General features: G+C 37.2%; 1 protein-coding gene across 1 annotated transcript in view; it reads left to right on the forward strand.

The window, feature by feature from the left end:
- Positions 1–36: 36 nt before the first annotated feature.
- TMF1 (TATA element modulatory factor 1) overlaps positions 37–18198 on the forward strand; it is a 34360-nt gene continuing 16198 nt past the window's right edge. Inside the window, exons 1-6 of the mRNA XM_061396427.1 lie at positions 37–2097; positions 5003–6204; positions 8410–8513; positions 9149–9275; positions 11558–11663; positions 18033–18175. Coding sequence (XP_061252411.1) covers positions 1956–2097; positions 5003–6204; positions 8410–8513; positions 9149–9275; positions 11558–11663; positions 18033–18175 — 1824 coding nt within the window. The 5' untranslated portion in view covers positions 37–1955. The remainder of the gene's footprint in view (positions 2098–5002; positions 6205–8409; positions 8514–9148; positions 9276–11557; positions 11664–18032; positions 18176–18198) is intronic.

Consider the following 18198-nt stretch of genomic DNA (forward strand, 5'->3'; position numbering starts at 1 on the left):
AATAATTTTAAAACATGTAGCGGAGTTGCTAATACAAAAATTTTATAGTACTTGAATTAGTACTTTAGCAACAATAAATACCTACTGATTTAATTTGCTCTGGCATAATAATGTAATGAAGTGGAATGACTTAATTTTTATATTAGGGCCTCTTGAAATGCTTTTTCCCCCTTCCAAAAGTCTAAGGCTTAAAACAGAATTAAACACAAGTACTGAAAATGAGTTTTAGTATCTTAGTGTGGGAACATATAGTACATGTTCTTTGTTTTTGATTTTTCTGGCAGTTTTCTGTTAAATGCTTTGTGACTATGTGTCACTGGGTTAGATTTTCATTTATTTTTATTCTTTCCAGTTCTATATTGACAAGTAATTTGTTTCATTATAAAAACATGGTATAAATTCATACGATTTCCTTAAGAAGTTACACATTGAGTTTACAGGTGCTGTATACAGATTGAGCTTACAGGTGCTATATACAGGTACAATGGTAATTCTTGTGTAGGTAGCCTTGTGAGAATGTGATATTATCTTCATCTGAGAGCTGAATAGATACAGAAATTTAGGTCATTTACCTCAAACTACACAGTTAGAAGTCTTGGAAGGGTTTCCAAGTCTAACATGACACTTCCTCAGGCTAGTTAGCTAAAGTTGTTTGAAGTTACATTGAGTTATTTAGTACTACTTTGTACATTACTGAATTGTAAAGGTTTCATTATGCACATTTTTACAGAAGTTAGATAAAATTATGAGAAGATCATAACTTCTCACAGGCAGAGTTTAAATCTGGCTAAAAAATAAAAATAATTCATTTATGACATGGTTCCTTGCAGTGGGGTAAAATACTCATTAAGCAAAAACAAGTGAGAGTGGGAGTGTAATTAGAATAGTGGGGACTGTGACATCCTGGAGTGAAAATTGTCAAAAGGGGCAACTGCTCCAGCTGACTGTTGCATGTTGGTGTACATATTTTTCAAAATCAGCTGGAAGTCTGGGTTTTTGTATGAAATCTTTTACATGTTGATAGAATTTTAACATGGTGGCCTAACCAAACAGCTGCTGACTAGATTAGGGAGGCCACCAATTTGATTTGTTTGATGAGCACATGCAAAAAAGGTGTGTTTTAAATAATATGCACGGTATAGAGTACTAGTCTTAATGCTAGTTTGTTTCAACTGTAGCTGAGAGTCGACCTGTATTGTGAGGAGGAGATTGTGTCTTGTTCTAATTCCTCCTTGGGGAAGATGGCTTTTTATTTTCTCGGATCAGGTGGGCCGAGTAAGGTCTTTCATACGATGAGCAGTATTTTTAGACAAACCCAAACCCAAAGTTACTCTTTGAGGCCGAGTTAACACAACTGATTAAATATTTGAGAGAAGGCTTTATGAAAGAAATGCCATAGCCAACTTCCCTATTTTTAATGGCAATGCGCTAGCTCTTAGTACGAGAGCTGTTTTACAGGAAGGAACCCACTTGAAAAAACCTGCCTATTCCTCCCTAAGGCATCAGTCTCTGCTGGTTTAGCCACAGAGTTTATCCCGGGGCGAAGAATTTTCGCTGTACGCCTGGAACCAGTTTCAATACGAAGCGTTCCGCGTTCCTCGGTAACTATAGGCGAGCCTGCATTCCCGGAAGTGACGTCAACATTCTTCAGTTCTTCCGTCTATGGGCGGAACTCCGGGCTCCCGGAGTTGCCGGTTGTGTACGTGGAAGCAGCTAGCGCCTGCGCAGTTGGACCTGTCGTCTCAGCTGTGTGGGAAGCGGCGAGGGTAACATCTCGGGCTCGGGGGAGATCTTCGGGGTCATGGTTTCCCACTGACAGGGCCCGCCGAGTGGAGAAGCAGGCGAGGCTCTCCGTGCACCCTCCCCTGGGCCCCCGACCGTCGGCCTTTCCCTTGGCCTTCCCGCTCGGTGCTGCCGCCGCCGCCGCCGCCAACGCCGGCGGTTGAGGAGGGGAGATGAGCTGGTTCAACGCCTCCCAGCTTTCCAGCTTCGCCAAGCAGGCCCTGTCTCAGGCCCAGAAGTCCATCGACAGGGTCCTGGACATCCAGGAAGAGGAGCCGAGCGCTTGGGCCGAGACCATTCCGTACGGAGAGCCAGGTAAGGGCGCGAGCGGCGGCGTCCCTCTATCCCGCGGGCGTCTCTCAAGAGGCCAACAGGTGAAGCGGGGGGCGGGGGGCGGGGGGCCGGGCTCCTGCCTGTCGCTGAGCGACGGACTCCTGCGCGTCCTAGCCCCCAGCACGGCCCCGAACGCTGCTTTGGCCTCTCAGTTGAGCTTTGCTGTGGTCCCGAGGGAAAACCCAGCCCCGGGGTCCCTCCTTTCTTGTGGCCCCGGGTTGGGGGCTGACGGGGACCCGATTCCGTGCGAGTGGCCCCGCGCCCTCGCTCCACAGACCACGGAGCACAGTCCCCTCTCCCCCTCCCCCGAGCCCCGGTGCGCTGCGTGCTCCGAACCCCGGAGGAGAACCCAGTATCGAAATCGGTCCATAGCGACGGGAAGAACAGTCGCAAACACTTGGCGAGCAGTGCGAGTTCGCAGGCGCTTCCTGTTCTCTGTTATGACCGTCTCTCCTGGGACGGCTCCTCGGGTTCAGGTGCTGCCCTGAGTGTGGTACCGAGACGCGCGGTCACTTCCTCTCGGCCACTCCACCAGGGGGAGGGTCCGTGGGGGCGCGCCTGGCGGTTGCGGCTTGCTGCGCAGTCTAGTCCATCAGAGTCCGGTCTCTTTCTCTGAGACCTTGGGCTTTATCTTTCAGGGATCTTCAGTTGTTTTTGGCGTTAAGTCTAAGGAACAGTTTATCCTTTTGGTGTGTGGCGTGAAGATTGGCCCCTCTTTCGGAGTGTGAATCTCTAAGAGAAAGAATAAATTATTCCTGACTACTTCTTTCTGGTTTGTTTCTAATTTTACGTAATTGAGAAGTCAGGACCTAAATTTGAGGTACCTCATTTTAAGATGGTTTGGCTCAAGTGTTTATGTCATCATCCTGTTAACTTCAGTCCTGAATATTCATTGGAAGGACTGATGCTGAAGCTGAAACTTCAATATTTTGGCCACCTGATGCGAAGAACTGACTCACTGGAAAAGACCCTGATGCTGGGAAAGACTGAAGGCGAGAGGAGAAGGGGACGACAGAGGATGAGATGGTTGGATAGCATCACCGACTCAATGGACATGAGTTTGAGTAAACTCTGGGAGTTGGTGATGGACAGGGAGGCCTGGCGTGCTGCAGTCCATGGGGTCGCTAAGAATTGGACACGACTGAGCAACTGAACTGCGTAGGACCTTGGTGGGAGTAGCTCAACTTCCTTTTTGTCGGGCTACCCCACATATTGAATGACTAAACTTTGAAAGAGACAGAATATTAATTGTAAGGATACTTCTTTCTGTGTATCAGAAAGAAGTTCTGTTCAAGTTTACCCGGGACTTGAATCCTGTTCTGTGATTCATTTTTTTAAAAAAATAGGTTTTCCAGAATAGGTTTAGGTTTTAGTGAAATGCTATAAATGTTCACTGATCACCTGTGTTTTACGTTGCCATCACTAAAAGATGACCAATGATTATCGCATAATCATAATCACAAGTGAATATCGCATAACTCCACGATTTGTGTAAAACTTTATCCAGCTGGTAAATTTGAGTTCTATCATTCATTGACATAACTTAATACAGCATTTTATCTTGCTCATTCCTTTGTATCTTTAATTTTGTTTTTCACTTTTTTCCCACTGTTCTGCTGTACTGAATAAATGGATATAATACTATACCCCCAAGCTAAAGTTTCCTACATACCTCCAAAGTCATATTAAATTAGGATAGACTTTAGTTTCAGGCTTGACAGCTTTTAGGAGCTTTTAGGTACTTGTGCTCTGCCCAACAACTTCTAATTGTTCACAGTATGTGATAAATTCTGCTCAGCCACTTTTGAATTTAGAAATGGGTGACTTTTTTTCTTAAGAAATGCTTAATTTTAGCAAATATGACATTTTTTGTTTATCATTGTATAAATTATGTTAAAAATAATTTAACACTATTTGTATGACTGACACAATTACTTTTTTTTAAGAAATGCTTAAAAGTATTTTAGCAAATATGCCATTTTTTATCATTGTATAAATTATGTTAAAAATAATTTAACATATTATTTGTATGACTGACACAATTACCTTTTTTGCCCAGAAGATGGTTATTTTCTTCCAGGTTTTTTTTTTTTTTTTTTAAATCCTAGTGTAAACTGCTATCTTTATCAAAAAGCAATAATTCTAAAAATGCAATTCTGAAATTCATATGACCTTCTACTAATTATTAACATAATTTAGAGTTCAGCAAGAGAACAAAAGTTTCTCAGGGAGTTGGTTTGGAGAGTGGGACTTGGAAAGTGAGTTTGTCATTAAGTGGATGGAAATGAGTTTGTCCTTTAGAAGTTACTGTTCCCATTAGTTTACTTTGATCTTTGATAAAGAATGTTTGTCACCAGTATTTTGGGTTCAGTGTTGAATGTTACTCTCTGTGTAGCTGATAATGATGCTTTATCATTGATATTCTAAGAATAGAATTAATATGAAACTAACTATATAGAAGGTAGATTCTATTTTTCATGACTCCACATGACCTGTAAGTGAAGATACTGCCTATTATTGTGAGATGCATAGTATGTATTTTGGACTTGGCATGGATTATTAACATCTACCATTAGTTTATTAGTTTGTTGTAGGAGAGAATAACATACTTGTTTCTGGCATATGCCAGGTCCAGTCTTTCATGTTTGTTCCTAGTTCCTCTTGGGCAAATGCATACCAGTTTTCATCTTTATGGCCCAAAGTTAACCGATGAACTAATTAATTATGTTGTAAGTGAGGAGTGTAACAGATACAAATTATAGGTTGTACTTTGTAGAATTTTAAAAAGACGTATTTATATTGACTTACAATAATTATTGCAATTTGCATACTTTATATGTGTGTCTAAAATTTTCTTTTTTAATTTTTTTTTTTTTTTTTGTCAAAGGAATAAGTCCCCCTGTCAGTGGAGGATGGGATACTTCAACCTGGGGGTTAAAATCCAACACTGAACCTCAGAGTCAGCCAGTAGTCTCTCCTAAAGCAATTACAAAGCCAGTTCGGAGAACTGTGGTAGATGAATCTGAAAATTTCTTCAGTGCCTTTCTTTCTCCAGCTGATGTCCAGACCATTCAGAAGAGTCCAGTGGTATCAAAACCACCAGCTAAATCACAGCGACCAGAAGAAGAAGTGAAAAGCACCTTACAGGAGTCCTTGCACACTGGACAGTCAAGAACAACTGAAGCCACTGAGTCAAAAGTAAAGGACTCTCCTCCATGTGTATCCAAGGAAACTCTGGCAGTCAGTACTCTGTCACCTAAAACTGAGGATAAGCACGAAGAAACTGTTACTAAAGAATCTGATACGAAGGTGCCAACAGTGCATTTGAAAGTATCTGAAAGTGTTATGAGTGTGAAAACAACTAGGGAAAATGTATCTAATATGTCTACACAGCCTCTCACAGCAGAAACCAAGGACATGGCTTTGGAACCTAAGGAACAAAAACATGAAGACCGACAGAGCAATACACCTTCTCCTCCTGTTAGTACCTTCTCGTCAGGTACTTCTACCACTAGTGATATTGAAGTTTTAGATCATGAAAGTGTAATAAGTGAGAGCTCAGCAAGTTCTAGACAAGAGCATACAGATTCAAAATCAAGCTTGCACTTGATGCAGACATCCTTTCAGCTTCTCTCAGCATCTGCTTGTCCTGAATATAATCGTTTAGATGATTTCCAAAAACTCACTGAGAGTTGCTGCTCATCTGATGCTTTTGAAAGAATAGACTCATTTAGTGTACAGTCATTAGATAGCCGTAGTGTCAGCGAAATCAATTCAGATGATGAACTGTCAGGCAAGGGATATGCTCTAGTACCTATTATACTTAATTCTTCAACTCCAAAGACCAAAACAATTGAATCTGTTGAAGGAAAACCTGAAGAAGCAAATGAAACATTAATTATGCCCAATGAGGAAACAGAAATGGAAGAAAGTGGACGAAGTGCAACTCCTGTTAACTGCGAACAGCCTGATATCTTGGTTTCTTCCACATCAGTAAATGAAGGACATGCTGTCTTGGCTGAGGAGGCTGAGCAGCCTGAAGCTTCAAACCAGCCAGAGGCACCTTCTGAGAAGGAAGATGTCTGCAAGGTAACTCTAAGAAATGGAAGAGGGTTTTTTGATATGTTCTTCAGAGATTAAATCATTGGTTTATTTTTAATGTTCAGTGATGCCTAATGATTTGTCTTGATTAAAAAAGACAGGCCTTTTGCCATTTAAGTGTGGTGTTAAGGATCTTAAAGATGAATTATTGACGTTATTTGAAATTTCTTCAAGGCAGCTATGGTAACATAAGTTGATATTTCAGTATAACTGAGCATAAAAAATTCCCATCATAGGCCTTTACTGTTGAGTTCTTATCACCTTAATATTGTCTTTTGCTATATATTCTTTGTCAGTTTGTAAAGGACTGTCTTTTTATGTAAACAGATACCTTCAACTCCTTTGCAGATAGAAGAGCACAAGCAAATCTAAATGTTACATGATTTTTCTTACACCAAACATTTTTTGCACGTTCACATTATTTGTAGGGAGATCTTAAATGAAAAAATTTGGTTTCAGATCATTGATGTTTTTCTGTTATTAATTGCCTCATTTTGTTTTCTTGTTTATGTTGTTTTTGATATTTCCTATTGATAGCTGAATGAATAAATGAAAAAGAGAAATGTCCAAGGATCAAAGGTGTTGCTTAGGAATGACAAATTGCTTTTATCTAGTAGATGAAAAAACTTCCCAGGTGGTGTTAGTGGTAAAGAACCCTTTTGCCAATGCCGGAGACCTAGAGATGTGGGTTCAGTCCCTGGGTCAGGAAGATCCCCTAGAAAAGGGCATGGCAATCCACTCCAGTATTCTTGCCTGAAGAATCCCATGGACAGAGGAGCTTGGCAGGCAAAAGGAAAGTGGTGTAAGTTTTTTGATATTAAGTCACAGTTTTGTTTTTTCTATGATTTTTAGGTATAGAAATTGACTCTAATCTGGCATCTTTAGTAGACTCCTCTGAGATATAGGATATCTTGAAGAAATGTTCTCTAAGTGTCATGTATTTAAATTATTTAATGTACAAAAAGTACCAGATTCTGTTAACTAGGTTTAATATTTTTCACAAACAAAATGTCTCTAGCTATAATAGCAGTTTCAATTCCTAGAAACACTATTTATTATTAAGATATTTTTGAACCATTCTTAGGAGGTCAGTAATTTCTAAGTTAACCTAGACCTAAATCAGGTTAGGACTTTATTTTTTAGTACAAAAGGCACTGTTCCTCATGCACAGGTGTATTACTGCTTCAGTAAGCCCTAAGGAATTAGATAGTCTGATCATTTCTTTTTGCTTGGCTTTATACTGATATATTGGAGAAGGAAATGGCAGCCCACTCAAGTGTTCTTGCCTGGAGAATCCCAGAGATGGGGAAGCCTGGTGGGCTGCCGTCTCTGGGGTCTCACAGAGTTGAACATGACTGAAGTGACTTAGCAGGAGCAGCACCATACTGATATATTCTGGAGATTTTAAAGTTACGTGCCTATGGATTTTCTAAAATTACTTTTACTTTTTTTTTTTTTAATATTTATTTTATTTGACTATGCCAGGTTTTAGTTGTGCCATGCAGACTCTTCAGTTGCAGCATGTGGGATCTAGTTCCCTGACCAGGGATCGAACCCCGGCCCTTTGCATTGGGAACATGGAGTCTTAGCCACTGGACCACCAGGGATGTCCCTAAAGTTACCTTTATTTTTTAAATGCAGTGTATCATGCTAAAAAGTTTACACATTAGGGTTAAAAAATAATGTGGAGAAGCAAACACTTGTATGTCCACTACCCAGAGAACATAGAGAACATCAGTAGAGGCTTTGATCTTTTTTGATTGCATCTATTTTCCTCTCTTCTTTTACTGGACATGTCCACTCTTCCCTACATTTTTGTTATTACAAATTGCTACAAATGTTCTTGTACAATTATGCAAGAGTTTTCTCCTCTGAGGTACACCTAAAAATAGAATTTTCTACATGAAAGGTTATATAGATTTTCACCTAGATATTGCTTGTTTTCCAAAACATTTTACCAAACCACCAGCTATCCAGCTTTCTGGTTGTACTACTGATTTATACCATCCTACCCACTGTGTATGAGTTCTTGCTGTTCTATGTCCACTGTGTTTTTTTTTTTTTTTTTTAATTCTTTTTATGAAACAATGCTGATTTATTATAGTGATTAGGTGACCTTTACAGTTTTTACCTGCATGTAAAAATGATGTTTTAAAGTTAAATGTTGGACTTTTGTGTATTCTTCTTATCTAGACAGTTGAATTTCTGAATGAGAAACTGGATAAAAGGGAAGCTCAGTTATTATCTCTTAGTAAAGAAAAAGCACTTCTAGAAGAAGCTTATGATAATCTGAAAGAGTAAGTACAAATATGACTAATTTTATTCATTTTGTATTGGCCCATGCACTTGGTTGTTACTTAAATATGTTTTTTAAATTGAAATATTTTATATTTTAACTTATTTATAATTACTGAAAATTGAATAGCATTTCAGTTCTACCCTTAGAGATTACTTTTCTCCTCAAATTATCTTACTTTTTTACCAGTGGCACTGAAGAGGGGTGTTTCATAAAACAATAACAGAAAAACTTCTTCCTTTTTAGTTATTAATAATCTTTTAGTATTAGAGATTTAAAAGGTATATTTAGAGAAAACTTAGATTACAGTTTAAAAAAAAATTGAGCATTGGTTTGCTTTAAGGAGGTGAATAGCAAAATGTTTCACAATAAGATTCAGAAATAACAAGTTTTATTTATCTTTTTCTAATTTTTGCACATCAAATATTGGTGACATTTTCAATTTCTAATGAGTTTTCTTTGAAATGTTTTAAAATAAGCAGGTAATTTTTCTCTTAAAAGTTAACACTCCTCAAATTAATCTATTTTAGTAAGGTGCATGTTGAAGAGAATGTTGTTATTTTTGGGGGGCAAACTGAGCTCAGTTTTGGAATATATAAACACATATTTTCAGTCTTAGTATTATTTTAAATTTAGTGAAATGATCAGAGTGAAAGAAGAGAGCAGCAGTATTTCTTCCTTGAAAGATGAGTTTACTCAAAGAATTGCAGAAGCGGAAAAGAAAGTTCAGCTAGCCTGCAAAGAGAGAGATGCTGCTAAAAAGGTAATGGAAGTTTAAAATAGTATTAATCTAACTCTATAGAGACATATATTTTTGAGGAGTGCATTAATAATATTTTGGTATTGGGGAAAAAAAGTAAGATTAAAAGAATACCATGGAGTATATTAACACTTAAATTTTAGATTTTTCAGTACCTTTAGAATTTCAGATTTTTGATACTTTAAAAAAATTAAGCAAATATTTGTTTGTACACTTTGTGTGTAAAGTCCTTGAAAGGTGTGTAGCAAGGATCTTTAGAATAATTTTTATGAATTATAATTCCATCAAAATAAATAACACTTAAATCTAAATGGTACTGTATAAATTTTTAAAGTTATCATTATTCTCGTTTGTTATTTTCACTTCCACCTCAAACATACACACACACACACACACACACACACACTCAATCTTTCAAGTTAAAGTTATTTTAAAGTAAAAATTCCTAATGATTAGTGACATTGAATGTTAGAATAAAATATTGATTTATTCTAATGTAGGATTCTCCACCTCAGCATTGTTGCTATTTTGGGCTGGATGATTTTATATTGTAGTGCACTGTCCTGTACATTGTAGGGGATTTACCAGCATCCCAGGCCCATATCTACAAGATACAGTATTGTCTTGCCTTACCCACCTGCCATCCCAGTCCCCCCTCAATTATGAAAATTGAAAATACTACCAAATGTCCCCCAGGAGCAAAAATACTCCTGGTTGGAAACCATTGTTCTAGTTCTTATCATTTGGAGCAGTTTAGAAATATTTTCTTGTAATTAGAATAAATATTTCTTATAATTTGGCTATTTCAGAAATTAGTAACCAATAGGTTACTAATTATTGCTTGTATCTCAACTGTTAATAGTAGCATTTCTTATTAGGTGCCTTTCTAAGCTTGTTTTCCCCTTTCTTGACCAATGTTAATTTATAATTTTTCTGTGCATATTTTTACAGAAAAGAAATACATGATATACTTCTGTCTGCTTGGCTGATTTAATTAGTGACTTCCAATTAGTATCATTTAAGACAGTAACAGTAACCTGAGACTATCTTAACTAACTTAATTCTTCTTGTTCTTGCTCCATTCCATCTGAATACAGTACAAAAAGTAGATTTTAAGGAATGTTTGTCTTCTGTAGTGCGCTTTGCATTGTAGATCTAAAATAGATCCAAACCAGTTATATTAATAGGTGGAAAAACCTTGGGTCCTAAGTTTTTTAATACATTTTATGTGTACTGCCATGTATGAACTCCCTGCTTAGGATCCATTGGAAATTTAAAGGTGAATTGAATTACCTTAAGTGAAGAGTTTGCCTTCCTAGTTTGAAAGACAAATAATATCAACAAACATATAGTAGTAGGTGGATGAATAAGGATTTTGAAATGGCATCGTGGAGGACGGATTTTAATCAGAGGAACTGAGTGTTTTGATGGAAGGTATGATTCTTCCTGGACCTTGATGGATGGAATTTTGGCAGTTGAAAATGGACAGCAGTGCTGTTGATAGTTCAGAGCATAAGCTTTAGGGATTCACAGACCTGGGTTCAAGTTATAACTCTACCTCTTTATAGCTTTCTGACCTTCAAAGTTTGCTCAAGCTTTCTTAATCTTAATTTTCTTACTTGTGTAGTTGAATAGTACAAATTCCTCCCTGCCAGGACTGTTGTAAGGATTAAATGATATTGGATACAAAGTATACTTTAAATACTTAGTAAATGTTAGTTGATTTGAGCTGTTGTTTAGTTTCAAAGCATTGTGAAAAATTTTAAATCATAGGACACTTTATATCACCATTGTTTCAAAAGATAAAATATCGTAACATGTTTCTATTAAATCTCTGCTTAATTAGATTGAACCTTATGAAGTTATGTTTTTTTCCTCTCACTTTGCAACATATTTTAAAGTATGAGGATGAGGAATACTCACTTTAAGTATCAGATGAGGAAAAGAAATACAGTGAAAAATGGAGATATACTAGTTGAATGTTCCAAAAATAATGTCTCAACTGTAGAAAATATGTGTAGAGATACTCAAAAAGGGTGTTGAAAGTTAATTTACTCTCATTTACATTTCCATATTAAAATCTGCTTATGTCTGAATTTAAGTTTTCTATGTCATTTTCAAAGCTCTTTACTTGCTCTTGATTAAACAAGGTAATATAAACTCAGGTTAACAAAACTTATGGATTGTTACTGAAAATGCAATTAATTGAATATGGAAAAAATGAAAAATATGCCCAGAATGAAATTAATTCTTTATGGTATTTGTGTTTTTTTTTTTTTAATTAGGAAATCAAAAGTATAAAAGAAGAACTTGCTACTAGATTAAATAGTAGTGAAACGGCAGACCTTTTGAAAGAGAAAGATGAGCAGATCCGAGGGTTAATGGAAGAAGGTACGTAAAATATTCATTCAGTTGTGAAAAATATTGTGACAATAAAATACTTAACATGTGACTAAGTGCTGCTTTTTCCTAATGTAAAAACATGGGAAGCAAGAAAGGTTTGGACTTAAGCTTCAGAAGTGATAGATAACAGTTGATGGAAGAATGTGGAGCAACATGTAGAGAAGTAGAACTATAATGTATGTAGCTTTGTTTCTAGGGAGTTAAAAAAAACCCAACTCTGTGAGAAATAGAATTTTGTGCTTCCCTAAGGAAGCTTGTAACAGGTTTTAGAGCCTTGATTTAAACCAAGATATTTGAAAGTTCTAATTATAGAGTTTATATAGTATCTGAATCTCTAGCTTGGGTACTATATGGTATCATTCTGTTGTTCTGGAATTTGATAGTGAATTTTTTCTTAAATTCCTATTTTAATTTTTCAATTATTAAACACTTTGTATATGAAAAGATTTATAATTAATAGGGTTATGAAAATTAAAGATTCTTCAGGAGATTAAGCATTGCAGTTGGACATTGGAATGTCATAGGAAAGAAGGTAGTTTTGGAAAAGATGGTTAAATAAATTTTTCTTTTTCTTAAAGTTTTTTTAGTTATAAAATAATGCTTGCTGCTTCCAGAAAATTTTTAAGTTATAGGAAGTATATGAAGAAAGAGAAAAAAGATCATAATCCAGTTTTATAAGGAATTATTAATTTGTTTCCTTTTATTGCATTTTTAATATGTTTTTAAACATAATATCATATATCTAATTTGCAGTGTTCTTTCTTTTAAATTTCCTTAAGCCATAAAATGCACTTTGATACCATTATTAATGACTGTATTAAAGTGCATTATATAGACATATTTGTTTTTCTTTTCCTAATGTTATGTGTATATTTCTAAAATGTTAATATTACAAATCATAGTGGGATGAACATTTCTATACTTAAATCACTGCATTTAAGTGAATTTCCAGACTGAGAGTAATTGGAACTAATCACTTCATTTGAAATAGTTTTGTCCAATTCTTCTTTTTCATTTATTCAGCTTATATTTAACAGCTAGTTGGTCAGATTCTATTTCATATAGACAAATGACAAATGTGTAATAAATGACACATTCCCTGTCCTTTAGGCACTATAATTTAATGAGAGGGAAGTATAGGTACAGAGATAATTAAAAACAATCTAAGCACTAAAATAAAAGAAGGAAGAGTTGATTAAACATATCCCAAGACATCTTGCAGTCTGTTACTATTTTCTGTTACAGCATTAGAGACTGAGGAGAAGGCTAAGTACATGGTTTCATAATTTTAAAAAATTATTTAAAATATCAATATCAAATTTCACTGTGTTGGAATTTATTAATTTAATTGGGGAGTGAGCTGATGTTTTCTTTTGCTTAATGAACTTCAGAATGATTTCATATAGGTGTATTCACATACTGCTCCTGTATACCCTAGAGGTATTTTTAAAGTCATAGCTGAAGAGAGGCAAGTCTCAAAGCTGAGTACACTACAATGAGTATCTGATTACTTCATTAACTAGAGTCATTGACTGTTAAGATCTAGCTATACCGCCTCCATATCTTTCTGCACATGCATATACTACCTTTTTGCCTAACCTCTTGAACGTAGTTGACAGATATCGTATCATTCCACTCCTAAATTCTTTTTTTAATCCAACTTTGCTGTGCTGTACTTAGCTGCTCAGTCATGTCCGACTCTTTGTGACCCTGTGAACTGCAGCCCGCCGGGTTCCTCTGATCATGGGGATTCACCAGGCAAGAATTCTGGAGTGGGTTGCCATGCTGTCCTCCAGGGGATCTTCCAAAACCAGAGGTCGAAGCCAGGTCTCCCTCATTTACTGACTGAGCCACCAGGGAAGCCCTTGAAAGTTGCTCAGTTGTGTTGACTCTTTGTGGCATTCTCCAGGCAAGAATACTGGAGCGGGTAGCTATTTCCTTCTCCAGGGGATCGTTCCAACCCAGAGATCGAACCCAGGTCTCGTGCATTGCAGGGGGAATCTTTACCGTCTGAGCCACCAGGGAAGCCCAAGAATACTGGAGTCGGTAGCCTATCCCTTCTCCAGTGATCTTCCTGACCCAGTGATCAAACCGGGGTCTTGTGCATAGCATGAGATTCTTTACTGAGCTGAGCTACCAGGGAATAATCCAACTTTGTTGAGGTATAAAAGTTGTGTATTTGTAAGGTGTACAGTGTGACTTTTTTATATGTATATATTGTGAGATTACTACCACAGTGAAACTAAGTAATATATCAGTCACTTCACATAGTTACCATTTTGTATGTGTGTGATGAGAGGCTTTAACATCTACTTTTTTTTAGCAAGTTACAGGTTTATAGTGCAGTATTCAGTTCAGTTCAGTTCAGTCACTCAGTTGTGTCCAACTCTTTGCGACCCTGTAGACTGCAGCACGCCAGGCCTCCCTGTCCATCACCAACTCCTGGAGTTCACTCAAACTCACGTCCATCGAGTTGGTGATGCCATCCAGCCATCTCATCCTCTGTTGTCCCCTTCTCCTCCTGCCCCCAATCCCTGCCAGCGTCAGAGTCTTTTCCAATGAGTCAGCTCTTTGCATGAGGTGGCCAAAGTACTGGAGTTTCAGCTTTAGCATCATTCCTTCCCAAGAACACCCAGGGCTGATCTCCTTCAAAATGGACTGGTTGGATCTCCTTGCAGTCCAAGGGACTCTCAAGAGTCTTCTCCAACACCACAGTTCAAAAGCATCAATTCTTTGGTGCTCAGCTTTCTTCACAGTCCAACTCTCACATCCATACATGACCACAGGAAAAACCATAGCCTTGACTAGACGGACCTTTGTTGGCAAAGTAATGTCTCTGCTTTTGAATATGCTATCTAGGTTGGTCATAACTTTCCTTCCAAGGAGTAAGCGTCTTTTAATTTCATGGCAGCAGTCACCATCTGCAGTGATTTTGGAGCCCCCCAAAATAAAATCTGATACTGTTCCCACTGTTTCCCCACCTATTTGCCATGAAGTGATGGGGCCAGATGCCATGATCTTCGTTTTCTGAATGTTGAGCTTTAAGCCAACTTTTTCACTCTCCTCTTTCACTTTCATCAAGAGGCTTTTGAGTTCCTCTTCACTTTCTGCCATAAGGGTGGTGTCATCTGCATATCTGAGGTTATTGATATTTCTCCCGGCAGTCTTGATTCCAGCTTGTGCTTCATCCAGCCCAGCGTTTCTCATGATGTACTCTGCATAGAAGTTAAATAAGCCAGGTGACAATATACAGCCTTGACGTACTCCTTTTCCTATCTGGAACCAGTATGCTGTTCCATGTCCAGTTCTAACTGTTGCTTCCTGACCTGCATACAGGTTTCTCAAGAGGTAGGTCAGGTGGTCTGGTATTCCCATCTCTTTCGGAATTTTCCACAGTTTATTGTGATCCACACAGTCGAAGGCTTTGGCATAGTCAGTAAAGCAGAAATAGATGTTTTTCTGGAACTCTCTTGCTTTTTCCATGATCCAGTGGGATGTTGGCAATTTGATTTCTGGTTCCTCTGCCTTTTCTAAAACCAGCTTGGGCATCTGGAAGTTGATGGTTCATGTATTGCTGAAGCCTGGCTTGGAGAATTTTGAGCATTACTTTACTAGCGTGTGTCAAGAGTGCAATTGTGCGGTAGTTTGAGCATTCTTTGGCATTGCCTTTCTTTGGGACTGGAATGAAAACTGACCTTTTCCAGTCCTGTGGCCACTGCTGAGTTTTCCAAATTTGCTGGCTTATTGAGTGCAGCACTTTCACAGCATCATCTTCCAGGATTTGAAATAGCTCAACTGGAATTCCATCACCTCCTCTAGCTTTGTTCGTAGTGATGCTTTCTAAGGCCCACTTGACTTCACATTCCAGGATATCTGGCTCTAGGTGAGTGATCACACCATCGTGATTATCTGGGTTGTGAAGATCTTTTTTGTACAGTTCTTCTGTGTATTCTTGCCACCTCTTCTTAATATCTTCTGCTTCTGTTAGGTCCATACCATTTCTGTCCTTTATCGAGCCCATCTTTGCATGAAATGTTCCCTTGGTATCTCTAATTTTCTTGAAGAGATCTCTAGTCTTTCCCATTCTGTGGTTTTCCTCTGTTTCTTTGCATTGATCGCTGATAATTTATAGTCACTATACTGTAAATTACATCTCTAGAACTTATTCATTTTGCATAACTGAAACTTTGTACCCCTTGGCCAACATCTCCCCATTTCTTCTACCTACTAGCCCTTGTTGACCACCATTTTGTTCTCTGTGTCTACAAATTCAACTTTTTTGTATTTCACATTTAAGTGAGATCATCTGTATCTATGTCTGGTTTATTTCATCCTCTAGATTCATTCATGTTTTCACAAATGGCAAGTTGTTTTTTCAAAGCTAAATAATGTTTATATCTCTATAGATTTATCAATCTGTGTCACATTCTCTTTATCAATTTATGCATTGACTAAACATGGATTATTTCCGTATCTGGGCTATTGTAAATAAAACTGCAGTGAACATGGGGATGCAGATCTCTCTTTGAGATCCTGATTTCATTTCTTTTGGATGTATACTCATAAGTGAGACTGCTGGATCATATGGTCGTTCTATTTTAAAATTTTTGAGGAATCTTCATACTGTTTTCTATACTGGCTATACCAATTTGCATTGTCACCACTGTTACTCAAGGGTTCTCTTTTCTTCATATCCTCTCCAGTATTTATCTTTTATCTTTTTGATAATGGCTGTCCTGACAGGTATGAGATGACGTCTTACTGTAGTTTTGATTTTCATTTCCCTGCTGCTGGGTGATGTTGAGCACCTTTTTCTATACCTTTTGGCCATTCGTATACATTGTTTGAGAAATGTCTTTTCATGTCTTTAGCCCATTTTCAAAATTGGCTTTTTTTTATTTTGCTATCAAGTTCTAGGAATTCTTACATATTTTGGATATTAATTCCTCATCAGTGTATGGTTTGCACATATTTTTTTCCATTCTGCGGATTATCTCTTTACTCTGTTGTTTCTTTTAATGTGCAGTAGTTTTTTACTGTGATACAGTCTCACATATCTTTTTTTTTTGCTTTTGTAGCCTATGCTTTTGGGATCCTAGTCAAAAAGCAGTTCCCAAGACTTATGTCAGAAAACTTTTCCCTTTTTTCCACTATGTTTTCTTCTGGTAGTTTTACAGTTTCTGGTTTTATATTTAAGTCTTTAATCTATTTTGAGTTGATTTTTATTTTTGATGTATGATGCTATAGTGTTTAGTTTTTCTGCATATGCATATCCCAGTACCATTTATGGATGAGACAGCCCTTTCCTCATGGTTGTACTCTTGACATCCTTGTTGAAGATCACTTTTTAAGCTCTCCATTTTGTTCCATTGGTCTATATGTCTGTTTTTATGCCAGTACCATACTATTCTGATTTCTATAGTTTAGTATTATGCTTTGAAATTAGGAAATTAGGAAGTGTGGTATCTCCAGCTTTGTTCTTGCTCTTGGTTGTTTGAGGTCTTTTGTGGTTGCATATGACTTTTAGGGTTTTTTTTTTTTCCTGCTGTTTTTGTGAAAAATGCCATTTGGATTTTGATAGAAATTGCATTGACTCTGTAGTCCACTCCTCAGTTCTTCCATCTGCATCTCCCAAGGGCAATTTTTCTTGACAGGCGCAACATTGTCATCTCATCTAAGAAAATCAGCATTAATTCAGAAGTGTATTCTAGTGTGTATTTTGTCCTTTATCTCAGTTGTCTCAAAAAATGACTCTCATGTCTGGTTATTTGTTCTGCCCTAAGATCCAAAGTTCATTGCATTTGGAAATTATATTCTTTTAGTCTTCCTCCAATCTAGGATATTTTTTTCATGACATCAAAGATTTTGTGGAGTCCAGTCGTCCTGTTGACTACCCCCCCTGTTTAGGAGTTTGTCACTTTCTTCATGGTTAAATTCAGATCAGATTTCTAGTAAATATAAAAGGTGATATTGTGCACCTTCTACTCCATCACATCAGTGGACACATAAGGTCAGGCTGTAGCACAGTTTAGTGATGTCAGAATTGAATGTTTGGTTAAGATTATGACCAGATTTCTCTGTTGTAAAAGCATATTTTTTTCCCTTTGTAATTTATAATATGTGGGAATGATTCTTTAAGACTGTAAATATTTTGTTCCACACCATCCTTCTACTTAGTAATTTTAGCATTCATGTCCAAGTCACTGATTCCTGTCCAAATCACTTTAACATTAACTGTTACAGCATTGGGATTTTAAAGATATTCTGTCATTTTCTGTCACTGGTTAGAGAAAACATTCTACGCACAGTCTTAGTGAATCATCATTATTTGAACTTATACTTTTTTGCCATTGCCAGGAGAGAAACTTTCAAAACAGCAGCTGCATAATTCTAACATCATTAAGAAATTAAGAACTAAAGACAAAGAAAATGAAAATATTATTGCAAAGCTGAACAAAAAAGTTCAAGAGCTTGAAGAAGAGTTACAACATTTAAAACAGGTGAATATTAACCATTCTCTACG

This window comes from Bos javanicus, chromosome 22 (assembly GCF_032452875.1).
Source record: "Bos javanicus breed banteng chromosome 22, ARS-OSU_banteng_1.0, whole genome shotgun sequence".
Classification (NCBI taxonomy): domain Eukaryota; kingdom Metazoa; phylum Chordata; class Mammalia; order Artiodactyla; family Bovidae; genus Bos; species Bos javanicus.